Source organism: Pseudochaenichthys georgianus, chromosome 16, assembly GCF_902827115.2.
Source record: "Pseudochaenichthys georgianus chromosome 16, fPseGeo1.2, whole genome shotgun sequence".
NCBI classification, from domain to species: Eukaryota; Metazoa; Chordata; class Actinopteri; order Perciformes; family Channichthyidae; genus Pseudochaenichthys; species Pseudochaenichthys georgianus.
In genome coordinates, this window is record NC_047518.2 from 29,455,171 (window position 1) to 29,472,844 (window position 17,674).

Here is a 17,674-nt window from a genome sequence, read left to right on the forward strand (position 1 = left end):
CTATAGACATTTTTTGTTTTGTTCTGATTCACTATAGGCCTACAAGACATTTAAAAAGTCCCTCGACCTTTGCTGCTCCTCAAACTGGATGTGACACATCCTTTATAATAGTTTCATTTATAATCATAATAAGTTCCGTTTGACTTAAATCATCTTTCAGCGTCAGCTCGGGCTCCCATTTTGAGTTATTAATGCACTTCCATCTCTCCATTCGTGGTCACCTCCTCCAGGGTGTCTCCTGATTGCTGAGTCATGAATAGGAGGAAAGGGGGCACTTAGTCTAAAATGCTTGAAAAAGCGTTGGCATTTGACATGCAGGCTTAGCTATTAGCAGATATACTTGAATGCGTTTTCCCTGCACGCCCTTATCTACCCATGATGATGCCCGAAGCAGAGATAGGAGGAGGAGCGGGGTCTCCAAACCGGCCCACCTCTCTCCTCCTCCGCCACCGGCTCCGCGACAGACACCGCTCCTGGCCTATCGCGTCAGAGTCGGAGCCCCCCCGTGCTCTCCCTCCCTCCCCCTCCCTCCCCTGTGCCCTGCCCACCCCGGCGGTCTCTTCTCCAGCCCTGCCAGAGCCAATCCGCGACTGGGTGTAAGTAGGGCAAGCCGCTTCCTGGTTCTCAGAAAGAAGGAGCCTGGAGTTGGAGTAGACCAGCAGAGGCAGCACACATACAAGGGGGGGGAGCACCGCGGAGAGCCGGAGGTCTGCAGGGAAGACCCGCAACACGACAAACGCTGACCCACGAAATATTAAAAACCTCCCAGGTGTCGCACTGAGGACGACAAGAGCGGTTCCCCCGGTAGAAAAGAAAAGAGCCGTGAGGATAAAAAAGAATAAGTAGAAGAAGTCGGCAGGGTGGGACGGAATAATCCAGGAAGTGTGGAGGCCGGTCAGGTGGGAGGCGACGAGTCTGAACAGGTGACACACCGGCACTCAGGTAAACTGCTTCACCTGACTGCTGTCGATTTTAAATATGTATAACACTAATTTTAAGATAAATGTAGCCTCATGCAAGTGACAGCACCGGCAACCCCATAGCCTCCCTCCTTCCCGGTTCTCATCGGGGTCACGGGAGGACTATCCACGTCACGGGTATTCGGTAACTCCCGTCGACATTAATGTATTCCCCTTTTTATAAGACAGTTTGAGCACTTGATTTTGCACATATGAAACGGAGGCTGTGTGCTTGTTGTGGTTTATGAGCAGGTGCTGCAGCTGCTGTTTAATAGGCTGTGTGTGTCGGCCAGGTGAGAGGCAGAGGCAGAGCAGGGTCGGCGGGTACATTTCTGGAGACTCTGCTGCTAATTATAGCCGAGTCCCGGCTGACATCCAAAACCTAACCTGCTCTGCACGCACATCCACTGCCCATCGGCATGCAGGAGATCTGTTGGTTTTTAGCCCTTGCACCTAAAGGACCTCCCTTCAGTGGTCTGTTAATCATCATCATCATCATCATCATCATGGCACGCCCAGTGTTTTTATTTGTGTGTGTGTGTGTGTGTGTGTGTGTGTGTGTGTGTGTGTGTGTGTGTGTGTGTGTGTGTGTGTGTGTGTGTGTGTGTGTGTGTGTGTGTGTGTGTGTGTGTGTGTGTGTGTGTGTGTGTGTGTGTGTGTGTGTGTGTGTGTGTGTGTGTGTGTGTGTGTGTGTGTGTGTGTGTGTGTGTGTGTGTGTGTGTGTGTGTGTGTGTGTGTGCAGGTGTGTGTGTGTGTGTGTGTGTGTGTGTGTGTGTGTGTGTGTGTGTGTGTGTGTGTGTGTGTGTGTGTGTGTGTGTGTGTGTGTGTGTGTCAGACACACTCACTCGCCCCTCTGACAGACCGGCCTAACGAGCTCAACTGGCTTGGGTTTGGTTTCTCTGTCTTGGGCACAGCCTGTTTGGTTAAATCTTTAGCCGTCCGTGGTAGTTAATGCCTTCTGCCCTCTAGGCTCAGGTGTTGTTGCAAAACATTTTTTGTTTCCCCCCCTCACCTCTGGTCCTCTGAGGGGCTGACGAGGCCTGAGCGTGTGAACGAACAGGAGTTTATGAGAAGAGAGGTCCTTTTTGTTTTCTTTGTCTCTCCCTGTTATCCCATGCCATCATGTGAGTGGACATCTAATGCTCTCCCCACATATGGAAGAAATTAATTCTTAATGCCAGCTCTGTTTGGCCTTACTTTGTCTGCAACATAATAAGACATCTGTGCTTCATCCCTGGTTTCTGCTGTCCTCACACGACCTCTGTCCTGCTCTGCTTTCTACAGGCTTGCTTCTTGTAGCTGATATCTCCTGTTTCCTCCCTGCACATCACCATCGTGTGTTTAGTCTGAATCTTCCCTTCAGACTCATTCTCCACATCATTACCTGAATCTCAAAGATGTGTTTGTATGCGCGTGTGTGTGTGTGGGGGGGGGGGGCTTACTTCACTTACCTCACTGACCATTGGAGAACTTGTTTTCTATCAGTCTTTTTATTTCTGTTCTTTTCCCAGAACCCCCCTGCTCCACCCCGTGTGTGTGTGTGTGTGTGTGTGTGTGTGTGTGTGTGTGTGTGTGGTGTGGTGTGTGTGTGTGTGTGGTGTGTGTGTGTGTGTGTGTGTGTGTGTGTGTGTGTGTGTGTGTGTGTGTGTGTGTGTGTGTGTGTGTGTGTGTGTGTGTGTGTGTGTGTGTGTGTGTGTGTGTGTGTGTGTGTGTGTGTGTGTGTGTGTGTGTGTGTGTGTGTGTGTGTGTGTGTGTGTGTGTGTGTGTGTGTGTGTGTGTGTGTGTGTGTGTGTGTGTGTGTGTGTGTGTGTGTGTGTGTGTGTGTGTGTGTGTGTGTGTATGATGCACTGTAGCTAGACCTGAAACTAATTTACAAGACAAAAGTACCTCAATAAGTCAGCGTTTGGTGTTTTTTCTCTCGATCAGTTTATTGCCTCTTTATTCCTAAACTATCTTTTCTTATCTTTTCTTTTTAATGACTGATTTTAAATGCCATTTTCTTAATGTTTTTTGTAAAGCACTTTGAATTGCCTTGTGTTGAAAGGTGCCATATAAATAAACTTGCCTTGTCTATACTTGAAGTAGATGCTTTGATCAGAGCCCCTCTTTGGACTGAATGTTTTTTTAAACTTGTCTGGCTTTTCTTTCAGGTGTATGACCTCTGCTGACCTCCAAGTAAAGGACCAAAGGGAAGGGGGAAGAGTAAGAGGCCGAAGACAGCAGGCACCCATCTTCTCCTGGGTTTATGGACCGGAGGTAGGAACCACTCAATACATATATCTGTGTTTGTTATACCTAAAACACAAACATCAGTCCCTCTCTTTTAAAAAAAACCTTAAACTTGTCATGCCCGCAACCATTTTGTTAAGATGATCTGGTTCGATATTCCTCACACTAAATAGTTGGTACAAAGTGTCATTCAAACGCAACAAGAGGCAAACGTGTATACCTGTTTTTAAATAATCACAATCAAAGGTGGCAATGCTCTGAGGTGACTACTTTTACACTCTCTCTCTCTTTCTCAAATCAAATGTGTGATTCTGTGAAGAATGCTTCAATAACTGTTACAAATAAATGAACCCAATTAACTTGTTTTATAGTGTAAGAGCATTTCTAACCGCAATAAATCTACATAGTCAAACATCAATCTAAGAATAATACTCCAAACCAACTTGGGCTGAGAAACACAAATAAAAGCGATGTTCTTGAAAAAGCCTTTATTTATTTTCCGATACAAATCATACAGAACGGATTGATTTGTATTTGCTTTATCGAGTTGCATTTTACACACATTGTTGTGGCGGTCTCACCTCATTAAACATAGTATTTTTACAGGATTTAATGGGCTTTTTGAAAACCTCATTGACCTTGGAAAAAATATGAGCTGAATAAAGTGGTCAAGCAGTTGAATATTTTATAGGCAACCTGGAAGTGAACTCCTCTGTTTGTCGTCTGCAAGCGCTTTATAACTACAATGAGCTTTTAAAGAAGGTTTGGGAATGATGCCAAACATACACTCTAGTGTTAAAAACGGGCTGATGTTATTTATAGGTTTTTGATATGTGATATAATCATAAGTCAATAAAGCTTTGGAGAAAGTCTAACGCCGTATTGATGTTATTGAGTAATACTACACTAAACCATGACACATTTCTCTGAAGCCAACAACATTTACAGCTTCTTAAGCTTCAGGCTAAAGTCATTTGAAGTCCTTTATTAACCTTCAATTAAAATGCAGTTGTTGGTCTAGCTAAAGCTTAATTTAGGATTACTGTAACTAATAATGCACTTTATTGGAAAACATAAAGAAAATAGCGACTCAACATTTTAAATTGTACCTTAAGGTTTTAGAGAGAAAGACAACAAATGAAGCAATTCCCAATTAAGATTATTTGTTCAAACTATCATACATTTACGGAGAGGACTGTAACCTTGAAATGAAAATTCTCATTCTCAAGTCTAATATTAAAGTGTATACTATATTAACTGTGATAGAGTTACATTTATTGCAGTTTAAAGTGCATAGCCAACAAAACAAACACTCATTTAGAATTGTAAAACAACTATTAATTCCTTTGATTCCTTCCTCTTTATTGTCTCTTATGCTTAACCATATTTCAAAATACTGTGTGGCGTACACTCCCACTGAAAGACATTGTTAGGTGTAAAAACAGTAATAATATGTTACATACAGTCCTCAACACTTTTTAATTTGAGCTGAGTTTGAATTTGTTGGTGTGTGCGAGTGTGTGTGTGTTTGTGATTGTGTGAATGTGGTGGGCAAGTCGGTGAGACATATCATGTGACCTCGGCTTTGCTGCAGCATAACTGGTGACAACCATGTGTCCATGAACTGATGGGTAGGAGGAAGTTACATTGAGTGGTCTGTCAGGCGAGGAACACAAACACACACACACACACACACACACACACACACACGTGTACAGATGCACACACACACACACATACACGTACAGATACACACACACACACACACACACACACACACATACAGACGCACACACACTTCCAACACATGCATACACAGACAGTATATATAAACATGCATGCAAACAGTTCCAAGAACTGCTTCAATTGGGGCATGTGAGCCCATATAAATTCCCCCTTTTCAGAAACGGGTCTTTCAGTTTCACACAAACCAACTGAGTGGGAGGGAGGATAGGAGTTGAAAAAAGGTTTCTATCTTTACCCCTAATATTTGAAGATGTCTCACCTTCTTTTCTCAGGCTTTTTGTCTACGTCGCAACACCTTTTTCGCCAAACCTCAATAAAATGTGGGCCCCCGCTACTCAAGTATCATTTATTATAGTCGATGGAGCATTTACATTAATTCATTATTTCCCTACAGTAATTTGCTCATTAGTTAATCAACTCTAGTTTAAAGTTTGTATATACCATGACCATATAGTTTTCACCATATATGGCGGTTGTTTCCCCACATTGAGGCAGTAATGGCACAGGGGTGACTTCACAGTGTCCGTAATCCAGTCTGCTGCTACTACCGTTGAGTCTTGCCCCCACTTGATCTGTGTCAATAGAGGAAGTTATGTATCTACCATTTCCTCTTTTCAGTCATGAGTTTCTGTAGCATTTGACAGCCCTCCCTCGCTCTCGACCACCATCCTCGCAGCCCACGCCACCCATAGTTAACCAATAGGCAGGTGGCCGTGACTCCTTCTTCTTGTAAAGAGTCAGAGAGGAGAGGAGAAACCAGGCTTGAGATAAAAGGCTAAGTAGTGATCATGATTCAGCGCTTCTAGTAACAATTGTCTCTGTACACATTAAGCGGGCGGTTATCATAAGTAGATACAGTGAGACGACACTTCAGGGAAAGTGAGAATAAACACCCAAACATGAGCAGGCAAAGGGACTCATGCTGCTGAAACTGACCCCTTTCATGTGTGAAGCTCAGAGGGGAACTCCTGCAGAATGGAGACAGCCTATCGTCCTTTTGGAAAAATAAAGATACCTTTTCTGTTATTTTCAAACCAAACATTACTTTTCAACAAGATGAGAAGTAGCCATTTCTTTTATCACTTATTGTTTTGTATTATTTTCAAGAAATTCTCGTCCAACATCTATTTCTTAAATTGGAAAGAATAAATCATCATTCCGGTTTGAGGCGACCATCAGGAAGAGCATTTATTAGTTGTTTTAACCTCATATCTGTTATGTCGGCACGTACATTACTGTCTAGTTTCTGACTTACTTTATAACACAGCAGTGGACGGTGCAGTTATTCTGTAGTTGATGTAATTAAGGGATTGTCGTTACAATAAGAACCAACCTCCTCCCCTTCTTACGCCGCTTAGCTGATTTATCAGGACGAAGCTGAAACATCTTTCACACATGGATGTCCTTTTTGTCTTTTTGCTTCTGCAGTTCTGACATTTTTTAATGTTGCTCTCTGGGCTGTTTCTGCTCTTTGTCTATGTTTCATTTTGTCTTCCATTTATCTTTCCATCTGGCCTAGTGGCCTACCATCTTTACTGAGCACAGGAAGAGGAAACTGATCAGGATCAGTTAGTTTTGCGACATGTCTCTCTCTGCGTTTGTGTGTGTGTCCAGAGCTTTTGCAATATCTTCCTCTAGAGCAGAAGGTCATCTTTGTAGGAGAGCAGCAGTTGTTGAGACCCCCCCTGTCATGTGGCAACATTTAGTTTTTTCTAGACACGCAAACAAAACAGCAAGCTCAGTTCATTTATTGATTCTAGACATGGTTCATTCGAAAAGGCAGAGTAGTTGGCTTTATGTACTAATTGAATACACATTGAGATCAATCAAACTGTAAATACACCTCTTTTGTTTCACTCATCCCCTATCGTCTCACCCTAATCTCCAAAACTGTCCTGATCACCCCGCTGAGGGGTAAATAACAATAAAAAAAACCTACAGAGAGTTGTATCGTCCAAACATCTTGAGATGTACCCACACAGATACTCAAGTACACCCACAGTGATCTCAAGCTATACTTTTCTGAAATGTATAATTGAAAATGTTCCGAGTTGCAGATTCACTCTGCAGTCATCTTTTCAGTCGCAGTTAGAGAGCGTCCTTGTGTTAGACTGCATTTAATTGTTACATTTATGTTATCAATTGGACACAAAAACATGGTTTGTAACATAAAAGCCCTGCAAAGACATAATATAAATTATTTATATTGAATTAGCTTAAATGAGATGTTCCTGAAACGACAAACTGTTCGGCTGCATACAGTACATGTATAGATTTTGTTAAAATGTTTCTCCACAGTTCATGTGAAATCCATTCATAGTCATATATGAATTACTTGCACACAGTTCTTTACATTTGTTTACATTTTAAACAACCAAACATTGGTACAAAATGGAAACCAATCAGAATATTTAAATATATGTATTATATTTAAAATAGTTTTACAGTAAATAATTAAACTTAAGATTGCTTATATCTTTTAAAATACAAATACAGAAATAATTACGACTCACACGTTATTTGCTTTGCTGCTACACAACACAATTGTAAACATACCATGGCTTTAAATATCACCCTACATACCGTACACAAAAGTTAAAGGAACAGTGCGTCTAAATATTCAATTGTTTTGTTGTTGGTGTCTATAAATCAACAATGATAACCCTTGGCATTTTTTCCGTTCAAAAATATGAATAATCTATACATTTTATTGGTTTCTAAGTGCAGATTTGGAAGGAGTCTTATATTGTCTCTAATGAAAAGTCTGACTGAAAAGTGACTTTAAAGTTGTGAATGAACAATTCCTGCTGCAAAATCTCTCAAGGTAATCGTTAAAAAATAATGTAATAACATATGTATATACAAAAGATACAAAATAATTGTATCTCCATGTAATTGCTCCGTGTAAATCACTTTTGGATTGTAATTTTGACCCGAATTTCGGTGCTCTGCTCTACGATAAACACCTCCACAGTTTGAACCACGAGCGACATGTTGGAACACCCCCGATGAGCTACAGCAAGTCAGCTGTTATTGTAACGCACGTTTGACTGTAATGATATTTTAATAAATGTTATTACAGTTTTTCACATAATCAGTTGTCTCAAAGGAAATGTCTTCATCCACGCAAATGAGCTCTTCAGATATATTCACGTAATTAAAATCACACACGCAGAAATAAAGTTTCTCTCCTGCTCTTCATATTAATGGAGACGTAGTGTGTATTTCACCCACACACCTGACACTCCTGTGTACACACACACACACACACACACAGTGGTGGAGTGTTTGGGGGGGGAAGAAACTGCTGACCAGATAAGGAGCCATAAGAGAGAGTAAAGTGTGAAACCACTCTGTCAGCATGCCTCCTCTCTCACATCTGTGTGTGTTCTCCATCTTAGGCTGAAACTCCCTTTTGGTGATGCTAATGATAGAGCAGCTACCACATCTCTCCCTCAGACATCTACACACACACACACACACACACACACACCTGCAAGGACTCTTGCTACTTCCTGTGGCTGCGTGCGTGTGTTCACCTCTTGCTCTGTCTATCTCCCAGTCGTCATGTCACTGCTTCTCTCCCTTCGGTCTCCCTCTTCCTCTCCCCTTGTAACTTAACTCTGTCTCCTCTTGTTTCATCTCTCCTTGCTAACACAGATTGTTCGAGGCCGGGACTAGATTTTCCTGTCTTAACCTCCCCTCTTCTCTGCTTTATCTCGCAGAATATCTCTCTACACCCACTCCCCATTCACTCACTCTCATGTGTTTCTCCTCCCCCATACCCATTCTTTTTCTTGTGTGATTTCTAAGAACATGTGTGTTTTTAGAAATCCTACCTCCCTCATGTCACTTTTGTTGTCTCTTCTCAAATCTCGCACCGTTTTCCTCTTTCCAACCTCAGATTTATTTATTTTCCTTCTCCCCTCTCTCTTACTGTAACAGGGGGAAACATGGCAGACATTTTAGACACTAATCTCCAAAACAAAGCAGCCCCATTTTCATTTATGTATAGGGAAATAGCTTTGGTATTACAGTATGTTGAATCATCTGTGTCGGAGAGTTCACAGAGAAGTATTTTTGGAATGAAAAAGCTGTAAAAAAAAAAAAAAGATGTAGCTTTAAATTGTACTAAATAAAAAGGTAAATTTCCACTGTGCAAGTACAAAAGAAAACATCTCTATATTGGGAGCCTAATTAATAAAAAAATGTATAACTTACAGGTGTGTTGAACTTTACTTGTAACAATAAGAATAAATAGGAGATTAATGGTACAGTATGCTGGGTTGCACACATACCTGGGTAATCTATCACTATAATCTATATATTAGATTGTAATGTCAGAAAATATTTCATGTACAGATATTCAGCACATAAATGATGTCTATAAATGGACTTTAAGGCTGAATTACAATACAATATTATTGTTCTCTGCTGTCATTTATCTGTTGAGGTTAAGTCAAATAACTACCAAGCTGTCTTCAGAGACATTTTCTTCTAGAAAGCCTTAAAAAAAAATGTGTAAGGCTTTATTTAACATCATTGTGACACGTAATGGTAGTGTTGCCATTGCAAAGATAATGTTCTGTAAATAAAAAACGTACTTTTTATCAACATAAACTTCAGGTTAGAAGTTGTTGAATATTGCAGGACAGAGTGTGTATGTGCACCCAAATGTCAGTGTGTTGATAAGCAGATGATCCTGCTGCAGATTCACTGTGGTGTTCAGGTCTGGCATGCAAACTGCTGTTGTAGCTCGCAGTGGAGAGTTGCGGTGTGTAAGGGCGAGGGGATAAGGGCCTCCGCTCTGCCAGCCAAATGAATAATGTAATGTGTTCTTGGAACTAAGACCACAATGTGCGCATGCGTCACACACACACACACACACACACACACACACACACACACACACACTATATAATGCCCCAGTTACAGTAAGGACAGAGGAGGGCTTGGTTGCAGGGTTGCACAGAACTGCCTGCTGAGTCACATCATCCCACTGGACTTCTCCTTTTTATAAATTCTTCTTTATGTCCTAGCATGACAGGGTGTAACAACCCCATTTATCATGATCGTGTCTCAAGTCTGGTCTTTGACTAATTCAAATGCAGATTCAAATTTTCCCCGGGTTGCATCTGTTTTTATATCTCCTGGTGGGATGCAAATGTTCAGTCCTGAGGGGACAGTTGGGACGCAGAGCGGGTGGAGCTTGTGTTGTATCTCCTGGCAGAGATGAGCTGCATTATTAGAAGACCTGGCTGTCTGTTTGTGTGTATTTGTTACTTACATATGAAGGTTTTGCACTCAGATATTGCTGTGAGAGTGCTCATCTGGGCTGAGTGCAGCTTTGGTTTGGCAGAAGTGTGTATACTCGCATCTCTTCTCACCCCCCACCCCCCCCCCGTTTCCTCCTCCCATACTCTTCCTCAGAGTAGGTGTCCCAGCACCACCACACTCCACTCACTACCCCAAATAAGTGAGGTATAAAGACTGTAAAAACTTTCTTTCTTAACCCTTAAAATCAGTCCGTCACACAGAGGAAAGGTGTCGAGAGGAAGACGAGTGTGTGGAGGAGAAACGGTATGAGCTTGAATCTTATTTTCCATGTGTTTGGTCGCTTTGTTGTCTTTCTGGTACGCTGTTGGTTAAGAATCATAATTTGTTATGTTGTGGTTATGAATAATGTCTCCATTGATTTTATCTGAATGAAAACACTTGGGTTTCGTCTGATGTACAGAATAGACAACATTGTAGGCATTTTACTTGAATAATATGTACATGTTTTAATGTATTTGAGCTGCTATGAAGTTTAGAAATGTATCTCCATATAGTCATTAAATACCATAACATTTTGGACACGAAAACATATCTTTGCTAAATCTTTTAACTTCTTCCTTTTTTTAAATCCCACTCTTTTACCTTTTTGATATTAAACTTCAATTGAAAGCTTTGTTAAAGTTTAAGAATTGTCCATACACTGGGTTATTTAAGTACTTAGAAAGACGTCACAACACATGCAACCAGCCATAGGTGCTCACATTACCAGCACAGTCACAAACACACACATGCACAGGCTCTTTGGAAAACATCTGACATCAGAGTTCATAAAATAATTTCTCCTTCTCCCTCTCAGCCACAGTTTTCTGTGAATAGTATAAAGTCATATTTTCCCCCTTAGCTCTGGAGCCTGATATAATTGAGGTGGACTGGGAAAACTTACAGCCTTTAACGGAAAATAAGACCCATAAAAATAACACTCACAGTTCCAGTCGTCACACTCTGCGTGTGCACAGAGGGACTTCATGATATAGACGATGGATACTATAACTTGCTTTTTTACAGAAGAATAAACCTTTGTGCAGGTTTGGTCGATCCTGCTGCTGTAATTTTCCTGGCCGTCACACAAATTTGCGTCAATTCTCTTTTTTTCGAGACGTTACACTGAGTTCTGGTGGTGGACAGTTATGGCGGATTTAAGTTTCCATTTCCTCTTCAGTAAAAACATATCCTCAGAGGATTTTCTGATTAACTTGCTTCTTTGATTTGTATGTAGTTCGGTTGGACAATATAGTTGTAACTATATGTTTATGACTCTTTGCCTAACAGTTGGATAGGACAAATGGTTGAAAATCTCCAGATGTTATCAATCTATTTTAATCTTGTTACAAATAAATCCTTGTTAAGACAGAGGAAGAGAGCGCGTAATGAAAGCAAGGGATGAGGAAACCGTAGATCTGCAGAGGAGGTGAATTCCTCCACCGTCGACAAAAGAGTGGGAGGTGAGAACAAAAAACAAAGAAAGAGATACGAGCCACTTGTTCAGAAGGGTAATATCTTTACATCTGTAGCCGCAAAGGCAAAAAAAGTAAAGAGAAAAAAAGATTTTCCAGAGATAAAATACTTGATGTAGGTGTTTGTTTTTGTAAGACCAACATGACACACCTAAAGGCAAACGGTTATATCAGTTATTGACTTTAAGGTACTGATCCCTAATTAACATGAAAACAATAACAGTAATTATGTTTTATGATGGTGGAGGTTAAATATGGACTAACATGAGTTTGTTTGAGAGACAAATGTGTCAGTGGTCTCTGCCTGTGGGCTGTTTAAACATTCGTTACAGTGTTTTTGCAAGATTCAGTAAACCATGCCGACATGTCCTTGGTTAGCAACAACACAACAGAAACACGGCGACAAGAAGGAAGAGGGGATGTGTGTGTGTGTGTGTGTGTGTGTGTGTGTGTGTGTGTGTGTGTGTGTGTGTGTGTGTGTGTGTGTGTGTGTGTGTGTGTGTGTGTGTGTGTGTGTGTGTGTGTGTGTGTGTGTGTGTGTGTGTGTGTGTGTGTGTGTGTGTGTGTGTGTGTGTGTGTGTGTGTGTGTGTGTGTGTGTGTGTGTGTGTGTGTGTGTGTGTGTGTGTGTGTGTGTGTGTGTGTGTGTGTGTGTGTGTGTGTGTGTGTGTGTGTGTGTGTGTGTGTGTGTGTGTGTGTGTGTGTGTGTGTGTGTGTGTGTGTGTGTGTGCGCATCTCATGATGTGTCAGTTTAGAGTGACTCAGACGGACAGAAAATTGATGGGAATCATTGCAACTTCTTTACTAATCTTATTATTTTCCGAAGACGCCTGTGTTCTAAGGAATATGCCCAAAATAACAAGTTCAACCACCAACCACCCATGATGCTTTTTTTTTTTCTCTCCCCTGCGCCGGAAATTTGACGTTCGTTGCATTGTGCTCCTCCTTAAACCCTTTTGTGTCGTGCTTTGTCGCTGCACTGCTTTGTTTAAGATCATTTTTCTGTTTTAGCAACTTTTTGCCTATTATTGTTGATGTACGTAATAATTATATGCAGTAATCCTGTTTTTCTGTGGATACTTTTAAACAATGATTGGTGATCCTAAAATGTGACATTCAGGCCTGTTATCGTGTCTACTTACAATGAGACGAACTGTACTGGTACAAGGTCAAGGGATGCATTTACACTTTGTCCTACAGAGGCTTAGGTGGTGTGTTTCCAATTTTAGTTTTTATGCATCTGTGTATTATGTAGGGCTGCAACTGGAAAATGCCCCAATCACAAGAGATAATCCTCACATTTAACAATCAGGAACCAGATCATTTTTGGCATCTTGTTTTAAAAATAATGACTAAAATTAGTGTTTTATTGTCAAAAGGGTTGCTTTTGTGTATGAATAAGCAAACCCATGCCCCATGACTTCCTCACTCTTCTGTATCTGTAGCAGCCGCAACGCATGCCATCCTTGTTCACTCGAGCTGTGGTGATAGCTCTCATGAACATGCTTTAGATTAAAATAGCAGTCGTTGAGGCCACGTTGTTATTTTTTTTTAAGAGCAGTGGTGCCCAGAACTCAAAGGAAGAACTTTTTTGCACTCTCTCTCTCTGTGATATGATGCGATGTGGATTAACTCATATTGCACCTACCAGAATGTGTGTTCCTGGGTGTGATGACTCATTATGCCAATATGAATTTAGTTTTTAGATGTGTTCTGTGAATTGTCTCTAAAATATTGGTACTTCTGAGGTGTCTTGGTTGCATGCACTAGTTTCCTTCCTGCCAAACCAGTTAAATTAATGTGTGTGGTCTGAAGCCTGAAGGTTATGTATTCTACATCAAACCGCAGCTCTGCTAAGACCTTAGATACACGTCTCCCCTCTACCTGTTGGTCCCTTGCTGAACAGGGAGAGGTCGACATTAAAATTGCGTTTATCGGAAATTGTTTCGGAAAACAAGCCGTTGGTTGTTGGCGAGAGGGGGGCGCGTAGGCGCCCTGGGGGGAGGGGTATCTCTGAATCTGCCTTCGTCACATGCACCTTCTTTTGATACAACAGGAAGGAGAGTGAGTGACGGATTGTGCTAACGGGGTAGACATCCCCAAGGATGAACGCTGCACCACGACTTCTGTCAAAGAGATCAGAACTTTAAAAGTTACACTTGGATGTGTTGAAGGAAATAGGAAAAAGTGGTTTTCAAAGAAAGCGGAGGGAGAAGAGTTGTAAAGAGCAGAAAGATGGATGCCATGAGACACACGCTGCCTCGTCTCCAGCTGACTGTGCCCATGTCCATGAGGACGGGGAAGGTAGGATACCACTGGGGTGCCTTAGTACATCCTGGAGATGAGAAGTGGAACATTTGGGAAGTTTTACTATTTGCGCTGTGGGAAAAAGTGCTGGCAAGTTCATGAGAGGTAGCTATTTAATTGGCTTTTTTTGTATTAAGTGGGTGGAGTACATTTATTCAAGTATGTGTTTTTAAATAGACTGACGTTAAAAGCATCACAGAACCGGTTAAATCTAACAATAGTGGGAGGGGGAGCCACAGATTCGTGTGTGTGTGTGTGTGTGGTGTGGTGGGGTGGGGTGTGTGTGTGTGTGTGTGTGTGTGTGTGTGTGTGTGTGTGTGTGTGTGTGTGTGTGTGTGTGTGTGTGTACATACCTAATAGGGTGTGTTTTGGAGCAGGTTAGTCAGGTGGATGTGCCGTCGTTGTGCAGAGCCCTCTGGGCACTGTGCGATCTCTGTTATTGGATGGCTAGGGGGCTGCCAGTTGCTATGGGAGGGAGATGAAGGGCAGGGGGGGGGGGGGATCTGGAGGGTGAGTTGTTTGTGGAAAATCTGCTCAGGTGTGTGTGAGAGATATTGTTGAGCAGGTATAGTGCAGACAGCGTGAGGTGCGAGTTTAGGGAGGCAAAGAAGCAAGTTGTTGGGTCTTATTACCGACAGACCTGGTTGTGTCTCACAAAGAGAAATGAAGAAAGTTATCGCTTTTATTTGACACGCAGTACGATATTGCAGTGGATTTTGATTTAATGAAATCCAGTAACTATCCAGCTCGTACTGTGTATAATACACATCAAGATTGTAGGTGGCTTTAAATCCAGTCTTGATAAAGGTTGTAATTCTTCTCTGTTCTTTCCTTCCTCATTCTTTCACTGGTACTCCCCCCTTTCACCCACTCAAGGCTGTCACTTCCTCCCTGTCCCTCGCTAGCTTTTCTTTCTTCTCTCTCTCCTCACTTTGTCCCTCTGTTCTTCAGGTATTTAAATCAAACTGCTAATGCTATAAAGGTTTCACACAGGAATTAACCTGCCTCTAGCTACAGCAGATGCCGTACGTTGCATAATCCTGCATCCTTTCCGCATCGGTGTTATCAATCATTCGGTTTTATATACAGCATGTCTTTCGCTACTCTAATTATTTTATTTGTGTTTAGTTTATTTGTATTTGCTGTTATCTCTGACGTCGCCATCGCATTTGTCCTCTGCCATAGGGCAAGTGACATCTCCTCCTCTTAATTTAGTAATCTGGAGAGAAAGTCGGGTTAGGGAGGGAGGATAAGGGGGAGAGTTGTTGCTTAACCCTGTTTAAATAGTCCCTCACATGCAGGAAACTCTTTGTGTAAGTCACGCTACAGGGGATTTACTTTTAGGTTATTTGAAATCTCTATAAAAGAGGACGAAGGATATTCTTTCAATGTTATAAAGATAGGATAAATTATACAAATATTGTCAAATATGTTATAAACTTTACAAGCACACTGTGACACGTACAAAACTGCCTGTTGCTAAGTCCTCAGTCCTTCCACTAACCTGATCTTCCCCTCCTCTCACGCAGGTGGCGATGTCTCCAGGAGAGGACGGCCTGATTGGGATCCCCTTCCCGGAGCACAGCAACGAGCTCCTGTCCCACCTCAATGACCAGAGGAGGACAGGACTCCTGTGTGACCTCACCCTGACGTCCCGCGGGGCACGCTACCCAACTCATCGCTCTGTCATGGCCGCCGTCAGTCTCTACTTCCGCCGGCTGTTCGGGGGAGAGGAGGGAGGCGGTGAGGGCGGAGGAGGTTTCAGTGTGTGTCAGCTGGACTGCGTGGCCCCCGACGCCCTGGACGCCCTGCTGGAGTTCGCCTACACCGCCACCCTGACCATCCCCGGCTCTGGGATGAGAGACGTGCTGCGAGGGGCTCAGCTTCTGGGCATCCAGTGTGTGGCTGACGCCTGCAGAGACATCCTGGGGGAAAAGGCAGAGGGGGAGCCGGCGGAAGAGCCGAGAGCCCAACACACAGCCACAGAGAGGATTGCAGTGGGGGACATCAGAGTGGAAAGAGGGTCCCGAAGAAAAACGGACAGAAAGAAGATGAAAAGAATTGGGTCGAATCACATCAACTCGTCGTTTCTGAACCCACCACCTGCTTCTCCCGTCTCACACCCTTCGCCTGCATCCGACAGCTTCCGCTCCCTGCCGTCGACCGGGCCTCCCAGCCCCGAACACAGGCAGAACGGAGATCCAAGGGCCATTAGAAGGCCAGGCAGAGGGCCCACAATAAATGGAGGACCCCCTCCCTGGCTGCATGAGCGCCCCCATATAGCCAACCAACCTCCTGTCCCGCCTTTGAGTGACAAGCTGTCAGAGGAGGAGGACATGGAGAGTTTTGGCGATGATGGTAAGCTGATGGAGAGCACCTCAGTACCTACCTCTATAGCTGATCAAGGAGCAGAGGCGACGGCAGGGGGAGCAGGGAGGAAGAGGAAGTCTCAAACGCCTCAGCAGTGCCCCGTCTGTCAGAAGATCATCCATGGAGCAGGAAAACTGCCCCGACACATGAGGACACACACCGGGGAGAAGCCCTTCCAGTGCTCGGCCTGTGGAGTCCGTTTCACACGGTAATGGAAGTTTGCTTTTAAAAAAATAAATGTTTTCATGAATGGGGGCCTTGTTGAATCTTTAATGTGTTTATCTCTCTTTCCCTTCCTTCTTTGTCTCCCCTTGTTTCCCTTTATTAGGAATGATAAGTTGAAGATCCACATGAGGAAACACACAGGCGAGCGCCCTTACCCCTGCCCACACTGCCCCGCCCGGTTTCTCCACTCGTACGACCTCAAAAACCACCTGTCCCTTCACAGCGGGGCGAGACCCTTCGAGTGCCCGCTCTGCCACAAGGCCTTCGCCCGAGAGGATCATCTCCAGCGTCACCGCAAGGGCCACAGCTGCCTGGAGTTGCGCACACGCCGACCCAGACGAGGGGAAGAGCTCGGGGAGGATGAGGGAGGGGAAGCAGGCGGGAGGGAGCAGGCCAACACTCTGGAGGCCCTACAGGCCCACTCCTCTGCATTCCCCCATCACAGTTTGCTGGATGCTGGGAGTGGGTCCGGGGCCGGCCCCCAGCTGATGTTTGCAGGTGACGCCGAGAGGGAGCGGGCTCTCGCCCTTCAGGCTTTGGCTCACCTCGGGCCCCACAGGCTGGCCAACTTCCCTGAGCTCTTCCTGAGGAGTCTGGAGCTGCGAGTGGGCAGAGAGGCGGAGGGAGAAGATCCAGGAGGAACCCCCTCACCCGCCGCACAGCGCGACCGATGGGCTGACGAAGTTGAAGAGGAAATTGGAGAAGAGGAAGCGGAAGAAGAAGAAGAATAGGGAAAAGAGAAAAGAGAGTGTGTGTGTGTGTGTGTGTGTGTGTGTGTGTGTGTGTGTGTGTGTGTGTGTGTGTGTGTGTGTGTGTGTGTGTGTGTGTGTGTGTGTGTGTGTGTGTGTGTGTGTGTGTGTGTGTGTGTGTGTGTGTGTGTGTGTGTGTGTGTGTGTGTGTGTGTGTGTGTGTGTGTGTGTGTGTGTGTGTGTGTGTGTGTGTGTGTGTGTGTGTGTGTGTGTGTGTGTGTGTGTGTGTGTGTGGTAAAGCATCCACAGTCAAACAAATCTCACTCAGCTGGTTGGACTAATGACCTGCTGCTCCGATAT

The 17,674-nt window shown here is 43.7% G+C and overlaps 1 protein-coding gene across 2 annotated transcripts; it reads left to right on the forward strand.

The window, feature by feature from the left end:
• The first annotated feature begins 563 nt into the window (after positions 1 to 563).
• On the forward strand, positions 564 to 17,450 carry zbtb7b (zinc finger and BTB domain containing 7B). Of its 2 annotated transcripts, XM_034102601.2 has the most exons (4): positions 564 to 942; positions 3,110 to 3,215; positions 15,560 to 16,608; positions 16,729 to 17,450. In XM_034102601.2, exons 2-4 carry the CDS (start codon positions 3,114 to 3,116, stop codon positions 17,354 to 17,356), a joined length of 1,779 nt encoding a protein of 592 aa, XP_033958492.1. In that variant the 5' UTR covers positions 564 to 942; positions 3,110 to 3,113; the 3' UTR covers positions 17,357 to 17,450. The 2 variants fall into 2 exon arrangements, with proteins under 2 accessions (XP_033958492.1, XP_071062258.1); XM_071206157.1 differs by lacking the exons at positions 564 to 942; positions 3,110 to 3,215 and adding an exon at positions 13,830 to 14,027.
• Positions 17,451 to 17,674: the final 224 nt, after the last annotated feature.